Below are 22,942 nucleotides of genomic sequence, written 5' to 3'. Positions count from 1 at the left end.
AGAGTCATAGGAGGATCGACTATTCAGGCGAAGTAGGCGATCGCCTTAGGCCCCCAACCAGTAGGGGGCCCCAACCAGCTGCCCTTGCCCCAACCACCAAGGGCTTGGGCCGTCGGAGCCAGCAGCACCCACAACTATTAATCATGTATAATTATTTCAGCATACCAAACAAACAAATAATAAAACAAAAAAGAAAGCCGTTTGAATGCTGCATTTGTTTTATATCTCCCACACACACACGCACTACAATGGACTGTTCCACGTCGACGGACTGAGTAGCAGTCGCTTAGCTTCATTTAGCTCCGTTTAGCATCGCTTAGCTCCGCTTAGCTGTTCGTCAGCTTCACTTAGCTCTCCCGCGTTTTTCACACCACTAAGCTCGCTATTTTTACAGCCCACTTGCTACTTTGCACGTCGGCTATCGTTTATTTCGAACACATGAGCAAACTTGCTCTCCATGAGAGCCAAAGTGCAGTGAGGGAGAAGTTGAGAACAGGCCGCTAATGCCTCTTTTAACTTTCTTCTTCTTCATACCAAACATAAAATACACGACAGCACACCCTGTGGCGAAACAATGCAGTACAGTTCCAATCAGTCATAGAATAACACTCAACAGCTGGTTAGCAGCATTTGCTAACGAAAAAAAAAAATCTATTAGTGACACCACAAGCAATGACAAAGAATGTTTTTTTAGGGAGTGTAAAGCTTTCGGTTAGCGGTTTAGGGAACGTACCTCCGGTGAACTTTTCAAAATAAAAGCACGCCATGTTCATCATATGAATAACGATTTCTGGAGTTAATCCCACATACTTCAGAATTAATATTATAATATGTAGAATAAATACTACAGAATTCAGATTCTACACTAAGAATAGCTTTCAAATGACACTCTTTATGACAAATATGATTGGCAATGAATAATTATTATAATTATTATACTACTATTATATATAGTAGTATACTAAAATAATTATGCTAGAATTTTTTTTTTTTTATGAATTGTTTTGAATAATTTTGGAAAGGCAACGTCAGTGTTCTGAATCTGTTTACTTTCCATTCTATGCTCTAGTAAATGCTGTCAGCATTCAACTTCATTGTTTATTTGTGATTAATTATTGTTATTTACATGATTATTTGTACTTTAATAAAGAATTTAAGTGTTCCAAAATGGTTTTGTGAATTAATAAGCGTCAACAAAAATTTAATTGCTAAATTAGTAAAAAAAAGAAAAAGAAAATTATTAGATTAGTCGACTAATCGTAAAACTAGTCGGCTGACTAATCAGGAGAAAATTTGTCGTTTAGGATAGCCCTAGTGTACCGGAACATATTTCCTCCACGCCCTTCTCACCTTTTTAACCCCTGACCTATGAAGAGGGCCCCTGGATATGTTCGCCTTAGGCCCCAAAATTGCCAAGTCCGCCACTGTTTAGAGTACCTTTTCATGATATGCAAATTTTTGAGATAGTGATTTTTGTTTTTTGTTGGCTTTTTTGCCAAAATCATCAATATTAAAACAATAAAAGGCTTGAACTACTTCAGTTGTGAGTAATGAATCTAAAATATCTAAAAGTCTAATGTTTATCAGTACATTCCAGAAAATAAAGAACTTTATTACAATATGCTATTTTTTTAGAAGGACCAGTATTCACGAGGTGTAACGACAATACCACAAGCAGAACAAAATTATTTCTATGTAAAAACTTGACCGTCAAATATCTTATTCGTATTTGTGAAGGTTGTTCAACCGCGTCATAAGGCATCGGACACTCCCCCTCGCGCCGAGCCCAACATGAGCCTGTTGGCCGCCTGTCAGCGCCTCAAAGCGGAGGAGGGAGGACGAGCGAGCGGTACGCCAGTGTGGACGAAGTCCGGATGGTTAAATCGAACCTACAAACGATTTTGAATAGTCACTGCTTTGCTAGAGAAAAAGAAAGACATTTATCCGAGATGCCAGTCATCGAACAGACCAGTAATAAACCGGAAAGTGAAAGGTATGTTGTTGATATTTTTTACGTGCTTGTGTCGTCATCGGGATCGTTCAACGAGCCAAAGCTAAGCTAAAGGGCCTATTGAAAAGATGCCGTCTAGTTCCTGGATTGACTCTGGCTAATGCCCGTGTTTCTTGTTTCTTGTTATTCCCTCTAAACGTATATTACATTTATGTTAAATGACAACTAAACAATATAACTTTGTGGTCGGTAATGTTGCTTAAAATTGATGTTTATTGAGTAAAACATTTTAGTAACCAAATGTCGGTCGTTAAATACCGATAAAATACGTCACATATTTTAAAACTATATCGTAAATTAAATGATTCTAAATGATTAAAATAAAAACACTTCCTTCGCTTTAAAGTTTAAATGCCTCATTTGAATACAATTCCCCGATGTATTGACGTCAATGTCATGGAAGTGTTAAAGGTGTTAGCTTGAAGATTAGCCACGGCCTTGGTGTCGTTACGTCACCATACTGTTTGTTTTTGTTATTTTAGCATTCGACGACGTAAATAATCCAATATTGTCATTTTGTAACGTTCTGTTACTTCCAAGAGGGTTACAATCGCGGAAAGATGTTTATTTATTTGTCTCTACCGTGAATCGATACATTGACTGTGCTTGCTTGTTTGTACTGTACAGTATTTTTCCATTTGCCGTGTAGCTGGGGAGCTCATTAAACACACATTATTTCGCCGCGAGGGATTAATTTAATCTTTTGCAACCGGGAATCGATATAGCAACATGAGTTTCAAGCACCCACCTATTTTATTGTCTCATATTGAGTGTCAGGTGTGTTAGTCTTTAGTTTTATCTTGGGTTAGGGAGGTGTGGTTGGGAACCCATTGACCTGGGAATGGGTTGCGTTGTTTGGGTCCTGAGTGAAGTCGGCCAGGGGCGATGGATGTTGTCTTTCTGGTTTCACGTTGTTGTGAAAGACTCTTTGGAAATTTCCACTGCACTGCGACTGTCGGGGGGAGGAAGGAGGAATACGAGGAGGAGGAGGGGGGTGATTTAGTGATGTCATATTAAACATAGAGGGCTGTTCTTCTCTTCTGGTTGCACCCTGGTTTGTAAACACTATGAATTTGGTTTATTGCTTTTTACAGGGAGCTTTGTGTAATATTTGAACATGCAAACTTCAACTGTTCAGTTTGATAACATAAGTGTACATAAGAGTGTGACTGTCGAGTTTTTAAGGAAACCTTTTTAGCACATTAAAATGTAACTTCTTACGTTCAACATGAGCTGACCGGACTCCATGTTTTTCACTTTGAGATAATGTAATTTCAGGGGCTTCAACAATTATTTTTCTTTCCAAAAATAAGTCATTTGGAGGAAAGAGTTTGCACAGGGTAGTGTTTGGTCCTTAAAGGGAACCTCGGACTTAAAGAGGCTCAAATAAGTCACTCTTTTTTACTAAAATGTTATTAGAAACACAAAAAATATTGCCATTGATTTAAAAATCTATAATATTTAGTGCATGTTTTGACCTACGGAGGGCGCCATGTTATGCGCGCAATGGACGCTCGGGGTGATGACGTAGTTTGTCACTAGACGAACACTACGGGGTTACTGCAGTCCTTCTAGGTGGCGAGACGTCCAACAAATGCGCACATCCATAGACTTCATAATATATTGACATGACACTGGGCGCAGGGCCGATCCGTACGGGGGACTATTTTCAAAAACTTCAGATTAAAATATTTTCAAAACCAAAGCTGCTACCGACCTAAAACCAAAACAGGCGCCTACCTTTGACATATATGAGTCTCCATGAGCAGCAGCATAAAAAAATTCAAAGTCGTTCCCTTATAAAATCCAGATTAATTATTTTTTCTAGACAGGTATAACAAAACCTAAAATGGCTATAAAATTCTCAGATTTTACACTAGATACAAAAAAATACAGAGATAGTCACCTATATTTTCAGGATCAATAGCAATATTTAACATATAGAAGAAGTTTTTGCCCAAAATAGCAACTTCATTTTTTTTCACCAGCTTATAAATCACTCAATTTTCACATCAGAAACTTGATACTTGAGGAAAGCATGCAGAATCAATTATAAATAATTTATAAGTAGATAGTATATAAATAAATAGTATAGTCTCATCTGACCAAAGCACACGGTCCCAGTTGAAGCCTGGGACCGTGTGTATTTTTGTGTGAGACCAAGATTGAGCTTTTTGGCAACAAACACTCTAAGTGGGTCTGGCGTGCCACGAAAGTTGCCCATGCTGAAAAGCACCTCATACCCACTGTGAAGTATGGGGGTGGGTCAGTGATGCTGTGGGGCTGTTTTGCTTCCAAAGGCCCTGGGAACCTTGTTAGGGTGCATGGCATCACAAATGCTTTGAAATACCAGGACATTTTAAATCAAAATCTGTTGCCCTCTGCCCGAAAGCTGAAGATGGGTCGTCACTGGGTCCTTCAGCAAGACAGTGACCCTAAACATATGGCCAAATCTACACAGAAATGGTTCACCAGACACAAAATCAAGCTCCTCCCATCGCCATCTCAGTCCCCAGACCTTGTTTTGTTGGCAAAAGGGGGTTGTACAAAGTATTAACACCAGGGGTGCTAATTATTGTGACACACATTATTTGATGTCAAATAATTCTTTCTTTATGTGGGATTTTTTCCCCAGTGAATGAATGCACTTGTATTGAAGGTTGGATTTTTCTCTTTTTTTTCCATTAAGGTCCCATATTATTTGAATTGAAAAAAAAAATATTAGAAGCTAAAAAACACATCTTTTTCAGGGGTGCCAATAATTATGGAGGGTACTGTATGTACAACAAAAGAACAGTTGGTTAACTTACATAGAAAACTCCGCTAGCTTAAATGCTATAAAATGCTAAAGTTTTTTTACAATGCTCTTAACAAATTGTTCAGACACATACTCACTCACAAAAAACGGCTAAAAATACCTATAAACTAAATTATGAATGCATTAAAAAACATGAGCTCAAACAAAAGCTTAGCTCACGTTGGTCTTAACAGGGAGCAGTTGGATTCAGCCATGTGAAATGAGCCAGACCAGAGGGCAGTGTATCCACCCTAATCATTAAAACTAAATGAAAACACTTTCATAATAAACCATTGCGCCACTTTAATTAAATTTTGTTGCTTCGAGTATTCGTTTAATTCGAATATTTTTTTCTAATCGAATCCTCGAGTTCATCGATTATTCGTTGCAGCACTAATCTTGTCCATATCTGATATGAAACTAACTTCCATATGTGGTTTCACTCTATCTCAAAAATCAGATTTCTGTGCTACGGGACTGTTCAGACTTCAAAAGAGCCATCCAATCCATTCAATCTGGATGGGCTAAAAATCCGATTTTGGCTGCTAGTCTGAACAAGGCCTTGGTGTCATCAAAATAAACCAAATTTTGAATCTAACAAGACAATCTCAGAAACTACAGTCATTGTCTTTTGCATGGTCATATTTTGACTTGTAAGTCAGAGTATCGATCTAAAAATGAGTGAGAATGAGATGAGTCCTATGGATAAAATATCTTCTACGATGAGACCGACATCCAACCAACTCCCATGTCCAGCCAGCACCTTCACGTCTGGTACCTACTTGGACATCAACTGATACAATGAACTCAAATTGACAATATGTGAAATTTCCATGGCAATCAATGACTTTTGAACGAAATGCGTAAGACTATGACTGGACTGATACACAATATGCTGTCTGTGCGACCCGGGCTGATGGGGGACGGGTTTCCGATAAGCATTTGCTTTTCCCGTCTTCCTTGTCTGTCTTCGTCTTTCCTTCGGGTAAACAAAATTCCACACTCTGAAACTGTTAATGATTTTGATGATGACAATGACAATAAATTCATTCATTCATTCAAAAACATTAGATTAGTGTTAATCCACCCATAAAGGATAGAAACAACTTTGCTTCTATGACCAACTTTTTTAAAGGGAAGCAGATGTTCAGTCTAAGATTGTAAAAACAAACATGCACCTATCGTAATAATTTGATGCAACAAACCACCCAAACATTTTGCGATATATAAACTGTCTGAATATTTTCAAAAAGTGTGATTTAGTCCGACTTTTAACCCACAGTTAAGTATGTCAACGAAACTTCGATATAATCCTAATTAAGTTTTAAGTAAATCCAGCCCTTGAACATTCTCCACAGTTAAGCAAATAGTAGGTTCCATTGCACCCAGCAACTAATTCTCATTTGGAATTCACACCTTTGCGCCATATATAGCGCACCGGTGTCATTTACGCAACTGGGAATGAGGCACAACGTTTCTGCCATTCAACCGATAGCGCGCCAGCATTTAACAGTGAACGTATGCAAGAACACGCTCACACTGGCTCATGATGACTGTCCTCGGTTGAAGCTGAAAAACTGCTGCTGTATGGCTTCACGGCCATAAAGCCTGAGTTAGCGCTCAACTTAAGCGGGCTAATGTTTAGACAAACACTTTTAGTGTTTCCACAGTCATGTGATAACATCTGCCATGCCAAAACACACAAGTATGTTAGTTTAAGGAAGCGGCTGGAACAAAACGTACTTTCTTTGATACATGTAACTACACATACAGTAGTATCTTATAACTATTCAAATACATCATGCATAAAAATAAGTGTCGAATTGTGGTTGTTTTTTAACAAAAATCATTACAATTGTGAGTAAAGTGTTTGTTTTGCGTTTGGACTGAAATACCCCAAACACAAATTTCTTGCGTTACAGGCTACATTTAAGTGAAATTCCTGCAAGACTGTTTGGGGAAAAACATGCGCTTGGATGTCAAAATGTACAAATTTTTCAGTTAAACAATAGCATTGTTGAACATGTGACTAAATATTTTCATCGCGATTGCATTATTAGTACTCAGTTATTAATTTTTGAACCTGGCCTGAAAAAAATAAGCCTTTTGAAAGGCACTTTAAAAATTAAAATTCTACTAATTAATGCATGATGGAGTAAAATAATAGAGAAAATGTGAAAATAAAATTGTAGTGTCTGTTTTGAGTGTTTTTCTGATGACTCGGCTAAAATGCTGTTAAGTCACAAGCGCCACAATGTGCTTACTAAGCCACCTCTTCCTTCCTGCATGTTCAAAGTTCCTCATTATACTCACGCAACGTATCCTACATGGTCACTAAGTAAAGATTGTTTGATTACATTTTACACAGGTGACTTACTAAGCAATAACATGGCTTCCAAATCTGTTGCGTAAATCAGGTGGCGTACTGAAGCAAGGGAACTTTTCCACTCGCTATGGCTTTGTTTTCACGTGCACCGGTTGTGTTTTGCAGTATCTCCAATCCCAGGAGGTGCTCCCGCTGTTGCAGTAACCCGTGTCCGGGGCCTCTGTGGTGCTCCTGATGCCCCTCACCCACCCCTGAAGATCCCAGGTGGGCGAGGGAATGACCAGCGGGATCGCAATCTTTCAGCTAAGCTATTCTATTCTGTAAGTTCATTTATGTTTATGAAGAAATTTGTTATTGGCATGTTAGAATTAACTCATTTACTGTTATTGACGGCAATAGATGTCCAATTCATCTGACCGGGTGGAGCTGTCAGCCCTCCCGTGGTTTTGATAGACGAATCATCGATTAATCTTGCAATTAGTCAACTAATGGTTCATATATGCAATACATGTTGTTTTAACCCTTTGAGGGACAGTCGTCACTACAGTGGATATTTATTCCAAGAGTCATCATTAGTATAACTCATTCACTGCAAGCCCAGGTCACAGAGTGTGTTGTGGTAGTTAGTAAAAGAAAGAACTGGATGTTGATATTATTCATCAAGGACTACAGAAATCCGGGAATTTATATATTTTTTTTAATTAAAGAGAAGAAAAATAATAAACGGAGGTTAATGTTTAGTTTTGTTCTTTTGTTGTTTTCAATATTAAAAAGTGGTTTTAAAATTAATGAAATAAAACATATAAGAAAATAGTCCCCCCCCTTGTTTTCAAATGATTTTTGATGAATCGATTAATTACTAATTATTAGGGCTGTCAAACGATTAAATTTTTTAATCTAGTTAATTACAGCAAACCATCTATAAAATATGCCATATTTTTCGTCAATTATTGTTGGAATGGAAAGATAAGGCGCAAGACGGATATATACATTCAACATACTGTACATAAGTACTGTATTTGTTTATTACAACAATAAATCAACAAGATGGCATTAACATGGTTAACATTCTGTTAAAGCGATCCATGGATAGAAAGACTTGTAGTTCTTAAAAGGTAAATGTTAGTACAAGTTATGGAAATTTTATATTTTAACCCCTCTTAATGTTTTCGTTTTAATAAAATTTGTAAAATTTTCAATCAAAAAATAAACTCGTAGCTTGTCATTTTTGATGTCAATAATTACACAATGCTCATGTGGTGCTGAAACCCATAAAATCAGTCGCACCCAAGCACCAGCAGAGGGCCACAAAACACCAAAAAACACAAGTAACAAGTGGCCATGACACTGTGCTGTCATTTTAATCTGAGCGGGACATGTGCGTTAAATGCGTCTAATATTTTAACGTGATTAATTTAAAAAATTAATTACTGCCCGCTAACGCAATAATTTTGACAGCCCTACAAATTATGTAACAATATTTTTTTAACTACTAAGTAGATGTTTGGAAATATCACTTTTAGGGCTGAAGCTATCAATTATTTTATAATTCGATTAATCTATGAACTATTTAGTTCGAGTAATCGGATTTGTTATTAATTCCCGATCTTAGCCTCAAACAGTGTTAAAAAAAAAGCACAAAAAAAAAGCATCCAAGTACAACAAACGAACAATTGGCTAACTTGCATAGCAAAAGTCCACTAGCTTAACTGCTATAAAATGCTAACATTTTTATTTTACAATGTTTTTAACAATTTGTTCAAACACATATTCCCACAAAAACGGCTAAATATACCTATAAACTAAATTACAAATGCATTAAAAAACATTAGTTCAAACAAAAACTTAGCTTATGTTGGTCTGAACAGGGAGCAGCTGGATTCAGCCTAGTTAAATTACTTATGTCATATCCACTGTTGTCTCTAGACGGCAGTGTATCCACCCAAATCAATAAAAACACTTCCAAAACAAAGTATTACAACACCACTTTAATTAAATGGGGACTCGAAGCAGAAAAAAAATTAATTCAAAGTTTTTTTCTAATTGAATTACTTGAGTTAATCGATTAATTGTTGCAGCACTAATCACATTTAGGTGAATTACAAAGATAATTGGCCTTCTTTCATTTGGTACTACAGAAATCACATTTACATTTTTTATTTAATATTCTTAGAAAATACAAGTAAAAAAATAAAATAAACATGAGAGTATAGATTTTTTAGAAATATATATTTTTTAATAAAATAGTGTTTTATTTGATGTGAAAAATATATTTCTAAATATAAAATTTACAACAAGTATCTTAAAAAAAGATGTGATGATGTGAATGTTCTAATCTGAAGCTCAAAGAAGGGAATTTGCACACTTTTCAGGTCAACAATGTGTTGCAACAGTTAATCAACTTTTAAAATAGTTATCTGTTAATCATGGCAGCCATAATTGTAATTTTGTTTTCGATTGTCATATCACGTATCCTCAATTGTACTGGTCCTCTCCCCCTTTGGTAGGATGCTCAGTTGCTGGTTCTGGAGGAACCGGCTCCCGCCAACAGCAGAGTGCGTTTCCTGCTCTTCGAACCGCGCTTTTCAGAAGGCAAGACGTGTGTTTGGAGGGCAGCACTTAAAGCGGGCAACCTCTACATAGAAATCCCGCCAGGAGCGTTGCCAGAGGGAAGCAAAGACAGGTTAGTAGGAAAACAGGCTTTGTTTCGGTTTCAATTCTTTGAGTCATGGATACCCAAACTATGGCTGGCACAGGAAGCTTGAGTTCAGCCTACATTTTGTTGCACATCTCATCTTTAACACTAAATGGAGCTAGTCGCTAAAACATGCCTCTTCATTAAACAAGGGGTCAAAACCTGACAACATATTGAAATCAATGTAGCAAACTGTAGAATTTTAGTATTTGTATAAGAAATAAAACAATGTCATAAACTGAGCTATTGTCATTATGGTATTCCTGACCTTTTTTTTTTTTTTTTTGTAGCTGGACATTTTCTCCAGTGTTGTTTTGTCAACGATTACTATAAGGAAAATATTTCGTCGATGAACCAGTTTTTCATGACGATGACGAGACGATAACGAGCTAAAATTGTGTCTTCGAAGACGAAAACATAAGTTTTCATCCGAAAACGAGATGAAAATACGCCATAGTTTCTGTCACATGTTCACAACGAGTGACATTTTATGTGTAGTTAGCCTGCATACTAGCAGTGTCTTGTTGTGTCTCTCATGTGTTGTGCTGCACCCCACCCCCCCCAAACTCGCCAACTATTGTCCTCTCCAGTCTCCCCATGGCTTGTTTTGAGACACACATGGTAAGAATTGTCTTCTTAAGTTGGCAAGAGAGAATAAGCAACGTTGCTTTAGCCTTTAAAGATCTGTGCTGATTGTGCATCAAACACTAAGAGGCAGTTTACATGGCGACTCTGCGACACGAAGACGCAATGACTGTGTTGCGGAGTGGCCTCGCGTGCATATGTTGTCGGCGAAGACTGAAGGCGAAGACGAAAAATTCTGAATCCTGCCTCCAAAGTGGAAGAATTCGATTGCGGGGGCTTGAGGGGGGCTTTTTCCGCATGTATATCAAAGGCTCCCCCGGCGCGACACCGTGCCGATCACGTCAGCACTTGTACATGTCACATTGGGCGTGCGCATCGGTGCTACTAAACATTAAAAACGGCAAATAAGGTGGAATATCGGCTTTAATTTACTGTTTTAATAATGTTTTTAAATTAAATATGTTGAATGTTTCCATTTTTGTGCCTTTTTGAACAAAAGAAAAACGCCATCGCTTCGGGTGGGCGGGCATATTTTTGTCCGGGCTGAGGAACTTTGGTGGGGTCAAAGTGCATCAATTGCTGTTGCCTTGTAAATCTGCACTGCCCCCTAGGGCCTGGCATGAATACTACATCGTTTTCATGCGGAATTTCAACATTGTTCGAATGCAGACGGGCCCATATAAATGCAAACATGAAATTTTTCGTCTTCTCGGAGAGTCACCATGTAAACGGCCCCTAAATGTAACTTGTAGCATTAGCATAGAATTCACATTTGCGTTAGATTTAGGCTATTGCTAACAGTGAGTGTCCTCTTAACTCTCGGACAACTTTTTCATTTTTACTTACAGTTCGTGACGTCCAGGTGGGTATAATTCTTTGAAAATAATGTACTGTTTTCGTACTAAGTCTGTATTATTACGTGAAAGATTTGTACATGTTACAATATGTGCTCGTCTGTGAATGTTCCTCAGAAATACTTTGTTTGGAATGAAACTTTCGAATTTCAGTTAGAAAATTAGACAAAATTTGATTTGAATTTTCTTCAACAAAAACTACACGAAGACAAACACATTTTGAAATGACTAAAATACAACCAAGACTAATTATTATTGTCCAAAAGACTAAGACGGAAACTAAATGGGCTGGCAAAAACAACACTGATTTTCTTTGTTCTGCAAAGTTTGTTTCAGTCATGTAAATAATATAAATAGAAAAATGTAAATAATATAAATAGATATTTTGCAATATCCTTATACCTCTGGATTATGTTGTTGCTTGAAGCCCTTAACTCATTCACTGCCATTACCAGTTATTGACATCATATCCATTTCAACTTGGAAGACTGGCATTGAGTGATCATGTTTCACTGCCATTGACGGTGAAAGACGTCCAATCCAATTTGACCCCCAGCCAAAATGGCAGTTGATGAGTTAATTCTAGTGCTGCAATGAATGATTGATTAACTCTAGTAAATCGATTAGGGAAAAAAAGCTTTGAACTAAATTTGCTGCTGCGAGTATTTGTTTAGGGTGATGTTGTAATGGTTAGGTTTGAAAGTGTTTGCATTTAGTTTTATTGATTTGGCAGTGAATATGACAAAACATTTAACATGGCTGAATCCAGCTGCTCCCTGTTAAGGCCAACATAAGGTAAGTTTTTGTTTGACCTGATATGTTTTTTTAATGCATTTGTAATTTTGTTTATAGGTACATTTAGCAGTTTCTTTCTGGGAATATGTGTTTGAATGATTTTTTGAGAGCATTACTAAAAAACGTTAGCATTTTATAGCAGTAAAGTGTTTGAACGATTTGTTGGGGAGCATTACTAAAAAATGTTAGCATTTTATAGCATTTAAGCAAGCAGACTTTTACTATACAAGTTAGCCAGCTGTTCTTTTGCTGTACTTAGATCCTCATTTATTTATTTTTTTAATACTTTTTGTGGCCAAGCCCAGGTATTTTAATTAATTTTAAATGTGCAAAAGTGCAATTCTGCATAGTTTGAAGAAACACTTGGGAATTTTATTTTAAAAGTGCAATCTTGGCAAGCCTATATTTTACATCCCTAATATTTATTCTGCAACTGATTTCTCAATTATTCAAACTCACTAGTTGGTAGATTAATCGATTGCTAAAATAATAGATAGCTGCAGCCCTAGTTAATACTTAAAAACAAATACATTTTAAAAACTTAATCTTTTTTATAGGGCTGTCAAACGATTAAAATTTTTAATCGAGTTAATTACAGTTTAAAAAGTAATTAATCGCAATTCAAACCATCTATAAAATATGCCATATTTTTCTGTAAATTATTGTTGGAATGGAAAGATAATACACAAGATGGATATATACATTCAACATACGGTACTTAGGGACTGTATTTGTTTATTATAACAATAAATCAACAAGATGGCATTAACATTATTAACATTCTGTTAAAGCGATCCATGGATAGAAAGACTTGTAGTTCTTAAAAGATAAATGTTAGTACAAGTTAAAGAAATTTTGTATTAAAACCCCTCTTAATGTTTTCGTTTTAATAAAATTAGTAAAATTTTAAATAAAAAAATAAACTAGTAGCCTACCATTGTTGATGTCAATAATTACTTACACAATGCTCATGTGTGCTGAAGCCTATAAAATCAGTCGCACCCAAGCTCCAGCAGAGGGCGGCAAAACTCCGAAAACACAACAAGTACACCTTTGACTGTGCTGTAATTTTAATCTGTTTGAGCGGGGCATTTGTGCGTTAATTGCGTCAAATATTTTAACGGGATTAATTCAAAAAATTAATTACCGCTTGTTAACGCGATAATTTTGACAGCCCTACTTTTTTATCATTTGACAAAAGAAGGTGGAAGGATTTTAAGTTGGTCATTGCAACCTTAGATTTTTTCTGAAAGCGGCCCTCTGAGGAAAACGTTTGGACACTCCTGCTTTAAGTTGATATCATAATAGTTTGTTTTGTGAACAGTTTTGCTCTGGTGCTGGAGTTTGCCGAGGAGCAGCTGCAGGGTGAGCACGTTTTCATCTGCTTCCACAAGAGCCGTGACGATCGAGGTAAGGGACCATGTGTTATTTGTTTTTGTAGGCTCTTGACTCGCTCAAGTGCTCACGTGTTGTTTTATTGTTCCCTCCTCAGCATCCCTGCTACGCACATTCAGTTTCCTGGGCTTTGAGATTGTTAGACCGGGTCATCCCCTCGTCCCCTCCCGCCCCGACGCTTTCTTCATGGCTTACAGCATCGAGCGAGACTCTTCCGACGACGACTGAAACGAGCGCTCGCGTACCTTTCTTTCTCATCCACTTCAATGTATTGTAATCAAACAGGGCATATAGGTCTCCTTTAGTCACTCGTGTAACAACGTTTTACTTCCTTTGATGTCTAGTGATGACTTCCTGTCCCCCCCCCCCCCCCCCCATCATCGTCATCATCATCATCCGCACAGGCTGATATTTATGATTAAATTTGAATTCGTCGTACTCCTCCAGGTAGATTTGTTTTCATAGTAATTGTGAGTTGATTCTCCTGTTCATATTGATTTGTGTTTTCTATGTGTGCATGATTTTCATTTGATGCTCTGATTCACTTGATAGAAATCTGCATGTTGAAACTGAACCAATTAAAAGTGCTCACCTCATACTCACGAGTCTTTTTTTTATTTTTTTTTATTTGTCTTCTTTTTCACGTTTGCAGCCTCGGGTTATCACTGAGTCCCGGATGTGACCTCAGTAAGTCGGAAGTCATAGAATTCAAGTCAATATTTGTATGGAGAAACACCAGTAGGCCAGAAACGTAGAATCAATAAGTACATTTGTAACCAAGTAAAGATTAGTAATAATGTAAATGTAAAAGCTTTGGAACAAACTAGATTCTGCAGTGACCAGCTTGGGGTCATTGGCTGTTTTTAAGAGGAGGTATAAACAAAATTTACTAAATAATTATGTTGCTGACTCAAGCTAACTCTTGGACATAATAAGAACTGTACAAATGTTAAATAATGTCTGGGTGGCAACTCAAAACTGGAAGCAAAACCGAGTGTACCCAAAACAATGGAAGGCAAAGAAAAAGAGAAAACCCCCAAAAACAAAACAGGTGACTCAAAGCCAATGCAAACAGAACTCACAAGGACATACAGTGCCTTGCAAAAGTATTCGGCCCCCTTGAATCTTGCAACCTTTCGCCACATTTCAGGCTTCAGACATAAAGATATGAAATTTAATTTTTTTGTCAAGAATCAACAACAAGTGGGACACAATCGTGAAGTGGAACAACATTTATTGGATAATTTAAACTTTTTTAACAAATAAAAAACTGAAAAGTGGGGCGTGCAATATTATTCGGCCCCTTTACTTTCAGTGCAGCAAACTCACTCCAGAAGTTCAGTGAGGATCTCTGAATGATCCAATGTTGTCCTAAATGACCGATGATAATAAATAGAATCCACCTGTGTGTAATCAAGTCTCCGTATAAATGCACCTGCTCTGTGATAGTCTCAGGGTTCTGTTTAAAGTGCAGAGAGCATTATGAAAACCAAGGAACACACCAGGCAGGTCCGAGATACTGTTGTGGAGAAGTTTAAAGCCGGATTTGGATACAAAAAGATTTCCCAAGCTTTAAACATCTCAAGGAGCACTGCAAGCCATCATATTGAAATGGAAGGAGCATCAGACCACTGCAAATCTACCAAGACCCGGCCGTCCTTCCAAACTTTCTTCTCAAACAAGGACAAAACTGATCAGAGATGCAGCCAAGAGGCCCATGATCACTCTGGATGAACTGCAGAGATCTACAGCTGAGGTGGGAGAGTCTGTCCATAGGACAACAATCAGTCGTACACTGCACAAATCTGGCCTTTATGGATGACTGGCAAGAAGAAAGCCATTTCTCAAAGATATCCATAAAAAGTCTCGTTTAAAGTTTGCCACAAGCCACCTGGGAGACACACCAAACATGTGGAAGAAGGTGCTCCAATCCAATAAATTTTGTTCCACTTCACGATTGTGTCCCACTTGTTGTTGATTCTTGACAAACAAATTAAAATTTTATATCTTTATGTTTGAAGCCTGAAATGTGGCGAAAGGTTGCAAGGTTCAAGGGGGCCGAATACTTTTGCAAGGCACTGTATCATCTGTTGGCTGTAAATCAGGGCCGGCCCAGCCTATACACAGACTATGCAGCTGCTTAGGGCCCCTGACCACTAGGAGGCCCCCAATCTGGGAATTGTTTAATTTATATTCTATTTTGTTTACTACAGTTTGCTTTATTTGACTTTTGTGAGTTTTGATACTTAATGCCAAGCTTAAAAAATACTTATTTCTATTCCCTCTTTTAAAAAAAGGTTTGGCGCTATCTACTGTAAGTACTGACAATCATTTGGGGTGAGAAGTTTGAAGTATGCAGTGCAACAAAATATAGACATATGGGTTGGATTGCATGTATGGGTTTCGCAGTACACTGTGACAAAATGGTGTGCCAAAAATGTGGTGGGCCCCTTGGCATTATTTTGCTTAGGGCCCCCAAATGGACTTGGCCGGCCCTGCTGTAAATGCACAGACAATTGACTTTAAATTCTTCAAATTTGTAACTACATGGAACTGGTCGATTGGTCACTGTCCTGCTTTACAATCCGGTCAGAACCTGGACAACGCGCCTGCCCGGAAAACACCTTAAAGTCTGGATATTGTGGAGGATAGCTGGGGTAGATGGCGGCCGCTGTGTCTGACCACACTCGAAGAGGAACAATATCGAGGATGTTTCCTTTTGGTGCGCTGCTGGCAGCTTCTGATCGTGCCAGGTGGGACAGTGATTGCTGGGACGGTCCTTCTGAAGGACCTAGCGACACCAGTCCCCCAGGCCATGAGTCCACAACCGAAATGGCGATGCAACCTACTACGAAGCTGCGCAACCTTGAGATGAATGTTCGTCGGGAGTCAGCAAGGAATGAAAACTGCGACGAGGATTAAGTCAACAAAAGGAGGGTGGGGGACACTGCCTACCATCGGTCCTCAGCTATTCCCTATCTTCTGGATCGAATCAACTGAATAAACTAATTACTGAATTATGAACTAGTCTACTGGATCTAATCAACATAACGAGCACATTGCCTCGATCGACTATGGACTATTGGAAAATGAACAATCAGAGGGGATGGTTATTATAAAAAAAAAACTTGTAATCATTATGAAATCTGAATGTCAAAAATTGATATTTGATATTTTCTGCATCCTATATGGTATTACTGGGGACGGGTTTCAATAAGCTTCGTCTTCTCCCGTCAGCCCTTTTCTTTTCGGGTTGAATTAATTGTAAACACATATAAATGCTGTATGTTTGTTTGGATTTGTCATGCCTGAAAGGAAAAATAAATAAAATTAAAAAAAAAAAAAGTTTTAGCACGAGTCTTAAAGAGTAAATAAATTGAATGCAAAAGATAAATACAACTGAACTGTACTCGTGTAGTGATTCAGTTTTACACCGCAAGAGGGAGCCATTTAGCAGAAGGTAATAACTGAACAATCGTCCAATGAGTCATGGATTTGACATCTCTTTGGGATAAACTCATTTAAATTCACAGCAGAAGGATGAAAAATGCCACAGCATTGTTACTGGCACTGAAAGAGTTCCATGCGAAGTACTTTCCTACTAACTGGATGGTCGCAGTTGTTCAAAAAATGGGGGGGAAAAACATTAAAATTTGCGCATAAATAATTTTTAAAAAATGACCCACAACCTACTACGTTATCCCAGTTTAGTCCAGTCTGGGGAAATAATTTGTTCAAACCAGAGAGGGTGGACGCTATATACAAGTTGTGGCCCCGAAAATATTTTTATTCAAATATTTCAGATAAACTACAGAAGCCGTGAGAAAATGATCACGTTTAATAATTTAGGCCGAAATGAAACTTAAAATGTGCTCAAACTGAAGTGAACTCAGCTGTTTCTTACATCAAAGCACTCCTTCATTTGCAGCCAAACGCTGAGGTTTCGCATGCAAACTAACAAAAGTGGCGGCTGTTTATAAATCCTCTTGTCTCACCATCTCTTGTTGCCGAGGGCCCCTGATGTGGGTGCAACGTGCATCATTAGCAGTGGAGACCCTTCACTTCAAGGCCTTCATATGCTAAAATGTACACAATGAAGCGAAGACCACAGTCTGGCATGTAAAGCGAGAACGTGCCCTGAGGAAACCATTAACATTAAACATGGACTATTAAGGAGAATCTTTCTGTAAAAATGTTTAAAGTGTGTGTTTAAGCATTAGTAATCATTTCGTCTAAATGACCTTTATGTTGAAGATGATTGCTCAGAGAATCTAAATGAGCAAAATAGGAATTTTAGAATCATGAAAATGGACATAATGATATTTAAATAGAAAATGACACTCCTATTAACTGAAATTTTAGGATGAATTTGAGGTCACGTACTGCTGTAATGCTGATGGACTCGGAACACATGTATAATGAAGCAAAGATAAAATAGGCGCACACTGTTGAATTTATTTTAAAAAATAAAGCTATACCTCTTCTGGTGTCGCGCTATGTTTTCCATTTTGGACAGATAAAGTCGCTTAAAGCAATACTTTGTAACTTTTCAGTTCTGGTCGAGTTTAGCGATGCCGGTGGACAAAAGCGCTAGTGTTTTGCCCTAAGGAAGACTGCGTTTCCCATGAGGGCCATCTCCCGGTTGCTTGCAGATTGTTTAAACAACATTTCTCTTTACAGCGGCTGTGTGAGGGATGAATGGTAATAAGGTTATGAATCCAGTTGTGGCTAAACAATGGCACATGATTGTTAGCAACCGTGTGGCTAAACTCCTCCACCCGAACTTGTCAGCACCAACGTGTTCGGTTGGGCGGAATCACGCCAGCAAATGAAAGCCGGGCCAATGTTTATTTTGTATATCGTGGTTACCTGTTTTTTTTTTCCACCGCAGTCAAAACTTTTTGTCTCTTTTGTTGCTCTGCCATCTTTGCAGAATTTGCACTAAACCGTTTGCATCAATTTTATTCTTCCCAATGAATGGGGAAAGGGGGAAGTGACGTATGCCGTAAAGCAGTCAGCACATTTGTAGTTTTTTTTGTGTGTGTGTGTATGGTAGGGTTCCTGCCACCCTCCTCAAAGTTAATTAGTGCTGATGAAACCGATATAGACCCCCCTCAAGATTTAAAGATGTGTCATTCAACTAGTTGTCAGTCGACATTATCACAAATGTTATGAAAATATTTTATAAAAGTTGAAAAGTTACCTAGTGTTGCTTTAAATACAAAGGAAATATGCCAGAGTATGTCACTGCAGATTCAGTTCTCCAGATGATGCAACCTGTGTAATCTTAATCCAGTGATTTCCACCCATTGGCGTACAGAGTGCTTAGTTTTTGGCACAAATAGTATTTGGTAAAGAAGAGAATTTGTATGAATGGTCGTGTCAAAATTCACAATTATAAATCAATGCAAAATTCCATTAATCTCAATGGTATGGTCTCTTAGCTATCACAAAATATTCATAATCTGAAATTGGATTATCAAATTTTCCTTCATCATCTACATAATGTAGCCACTTTCAAACTTTGCACATCAAATACCATCTCCATATATACTTTGTTCTTCAAGTACCACCATAATGACCAATATAAAAATACAATTGTGTACTTGCCCCAAGCTTTGATGAACAATCGTAGACTTTCGGGTTGTTCCGATCATGTTTTTTTCTCCCGATCCTATCCCGATCGTTTTAGTTTGAGTATGCCGATCCCGATATTTCCCGATCCGATTGCTTTTTTTTTGCTCCCGATTCAATTCCAATCATTCGCGATAATTTTTCCCGATCATATACATTTTGGCAACGCATTAAGAAAAAAATGGATAAAACTCGGACGAATGTATACATTCAACATGCAGTACATAAGTACTGTATTCGTTTATTATGACAATAAATCCTCAATATGGCATTTACATTATTAACATTTTCTGTGAGAGGAATCCACGGATAGAAAGACTTGTGACTTTGTATATTGTGACTAAATATTGACATCTAATGTATTTGTTGAGCTTTCAGTAAATCAGTACTTTTCAAATAGTGGGGCGCGCCCCCCTGGGGGTGATGCCAGGGGGGGCGCATGTGACCTCGGGGAACATGCTTTTTTTTTTTGCCGTACTGGAATAAAGTGTACTTGCACATCCACTCAGTGGGTGGCAGTGGCGCTCTCATTTTCAGAGTGCGCGCAGTATTTTTGAACTAAGGAAGAGCACTCAGCACACACAGAAAACAGATATGAAGAGAAGAGCAGTGTGCCGCCGCTGTTTTCGAAAGCCGTTTTCCGACCGGACTCACTCACGCAGCAACCCACTGTCTTCTCCGGTTCTCACGTGTCCGCCCGAGAAGTGCCATTTTCGGCTTGGGATCGTCACAACGACCGCCCTCACCTACGGTTCTACCTCAGCCGCCGAGAATGCGCTTTTTTCGGGCCGTTTGCCTTTTAGCTTTGACATTTAATACAGTGGGTGATGAGGAAAGACCACTGTTTACTGTGTCTAAAAATAATTATAGCGGACAGCCAGAAGCCAAATCTATTAAGATGCCACTTAAAGACATTAGACCCCAATCTCATTGATAAGCCGCTCGATTGTTTTTCAGTGAAAACGTGCCGAATATTGCCAACAATCGTCTTGCTTTGTCAGTGTTATGTCAGTAAACCAGTGAGCATTGTTAGCATGCTTATTGCAAAATAACTCCACACCACAAGGAAGTAAATACTGTGAGCAGCAAAAATAAAAACTGTCCTTCTGTCCAAGGACACTCTTTTTTTTTTTCTTTTATTCAGTTTTATTTTTTCGGTCAATTTTTTTGGCATATTGTCCTCATGAGTGAATGTTTCTAATCAATTTTAATTTGTTATTTACTGATTTTATTACATTTTATTTTTCTGTATCAAATGGTCAAAAATGTACCTTGAGTGTATTTTTTACAGTTTGGATGTGACTTTTTTTTAAATTCAGGCAAATTGATGCGCGTCAAGTCTTCTCTTTTACAAACAAAACAATGTTAATAAAGTTATACTTTATTATAAGTTGATCTATGTTACTTTTTTTCTTTATTAGAAAAAAAGGACACAATGTTAGGCAGATGCGTATTTATAATAGTAATTTTATAGACAAATGATACTATTTACAGTGGCGGCAGAGAGTTTGGGGGGGGCGCGAAACATTTACGTCATCCTTGGGGGGGGCGTAACAGAAAATAATTGAGAAGCACTGCAGTAAATGATACTGCCCAAATGCATGATGGGAAGTGGAACCATGACTGTGCGTAGTGCTACCAATTGATATATCTTCTCTGCGTTGGGAAATAACATAAGGTGTTAAGAAAAAGATCAATTGCTACCTTGCTTCCCCACATTGCTTCCCATGATATTTCTAATCGTAGGGAGAGGGATTATATGGCTTTAGCCAATTAAAAAGAGGCTCCAAAGGCTGCCAATATTCACTCTACTTATTTTACGCTGCCTTTTATTTCTTTATATAGGTAAAACGGCGCCATTACAGGTTGAGCGCGACAATGCGACATGCCTCCTAGCATGCATTGCAGCGCTACAGATGTAAAAAAAAAAAAAAAAAAAGCAAAATTCAAGTTCTTCGCTAATTATTTCTTGAGTTACTGTTCCACTTGTTTCATTAATTGCTAGTTATGGGATTTAGTAACATTTTACTTGACAGTGGCTTCATAAAACTGTCATTAGACAATCGCAATTATGACATGACATTGTCATGAGCATTAATGAATGCTTATAACAGATGTTTTTTAGTGTCATCCAGCAATTTATCTCACTTCTGAATGGATGTAAAAGATCTGAGCTGGACATAAAGAGAGTTACTGACATAATTTGCTGGATGACATTGAATTACATCTGTCATAAGGATTCAGTAATGCCCATGATAGTGTCATATCATACGGTCATTATGACAGTCTTATGACGCCGCTGTCAAATAAAAGGTTGCCTATTAACCCAAATAAATCAACAGATAAACCGCACTGGACTTTAAGCCGCAGGATTCAAAATGAGGGGGAAAAGTAGCAGCTCATAGTCCGAAAATTACGGTACATCATTCTCATCCTTGGCTAGTCAGTCACTGTTGTGAGAGCAGCCAGCAAGGTCATGTTCAGAGATGACCTTGCAAGAGTTACCATTGCAAAATGTTGCGACAATACTATATATTGTGTCATTTTTTCATTAACCTAAGATATGCCTTAAAAAGAGAAATGTGTTTTGACATAATCTCACTTACTTTTGGCAACTACAGTCTCAAATTTTATCCAGCGAAAAACCTTTTAACCCCCAAAAATGGGTAACGTTAAAATAATACACGTCGCATATGCTCTGAATCAGAGAACCAGGAAACAAACAGGTGCTGCTGGTTTATTCGTCGTGACGGGACATTACAAGTGCTATAAGAGGATAACAAATGTGTCCTGTTGGCAGTGTCGGTCAGTGGCAAAAAGGGATGTGTTTCCTTATAGCCACGCGGAGGCGCTGTCTGAAATTATCCTGCTTGTGCAAAGCGGTTGCAAGTGAGTGAGTCTGGGAGTTCGTCCCGCAGTCGTCCGTCTTCAGGGCCTCCTCGACGTTGCCCCGCTGCGGCCCGGCTCGGCACAGCAGCTCCTCCTCGTTGGCCATTTGGGGGCTCTGGCTTAAGGTGACGAAGCCATATGGGGTTGTCACCTTGGCCAGGTGGGGCAGGGAGAGTGCCGCCCTACTGGCCGGGTCAAAGCAGTGCTGGGCTTCAGCGGGGTGCCAGGGATAGGACGCCTCCCTCTGCAGGCGGCTTCTCCTCTGCTTCAACGGAAGCGAGTCACTGCGCTCGGCCTTGCGCGCCGAAAGCTCCGCTTGAGATCCCGACGAGGACGAGGATGCGGGAGACCCCGTTTGTTCCATCCCAGAACTCTGAGAGCCTTCCTCGGGCTCCTTTTCGCCCTCCTGCTTCCGAAGGCCGTTCTGCACCAGCAGGCTGGGGATGGTGAACTGCGGGATGCTGTCGGGTGTGAGGATGTTGGGAAAGATATTCTCCCGGCTTGACCCGAGAGAGCAACCGAAGGATCTGGCGTTGCTAGTGGCCCACAGGAGCGCGCGCCCACCTGCGCTGCTGTGCCTGCGGCCTGCCGTGTAGTTGTCCGCTTTAACTCCACTGCTGATGGCCCCGATGCTAAATGTCCTCGTCACAGTGTTCCTTGCCATTTTTCCACGGCGTTTGCCCGCACGGACCACTCTTATATACTTGTCGTCCCCTTGCTATATTTTTTTGCAGCGCTTACGCAAATGTGACGAAAGCCGACAACGGAAATGGTCGCCAATTAGGGAGCCTGTGTCAACAATGGAAGCTCTTCTCGAAAGCTCTTCATATGCTAACAAGGCTCTCAGGTGGCTACATGGATGAATAAGGCTTTTACTCTGTTTATCTTGGTTGCCGAGCATTAGAGGAGAGTTTATGATAATGAGAACAAAAAATTACTATTTTGGTCAGATTTGTCAAAA

The 22,942-nt window shown here is 38.7% G+C and overlaps 1 protein-coding gene across 1 annotated transcript; it reads left to right on the top strand.

Annotated features, from left to right (window-relative positions):
* The first annotated feature begins 1,790 nt into the window (after positions 1-1,790).
* On the top strand, positions 1,791-14,056 carry oaz1a (ornithine decarboxylase antizyme 1a). The gene is given in 6 exon segments (XM_057841229.1): positions 1,791-1,993; positions 7,300-7,366; positions 7,368-7,454; positions 9,642-9,817; positions 13,388-13,473; positions 13,556-14,056. Coding segments are annotated over 6 exon segments (666 nt in total). The 5' UTR covers positions 1,791-1,874; the 3' UTR covers positions 13,687-14,056.
* Positions 14,057-22,942: the final 8,886 nt, after the last annotated feature.

Source organism: Corythoichthys intestinalis, chromosome 7 (assembly GCF_030265065.1).
Source record: "Corythoichthys intestinalis isolate RoL2023-P3 chromosome 7, ASM3026506v1, whole genome shotgun sequence".
Lineage (NCBI taxonomy): Eukaryota > Metazoa > Chordata > Actinopteri > Syngnathiformes > Syngnathidae > Corythoichthys > Corythoichthys intestinalis.
The sequence above is the reverse complement of the archived record's forward strand: the minus strand, read 5'-3'. Positions and strand labels throughout refer to the sequence as shown.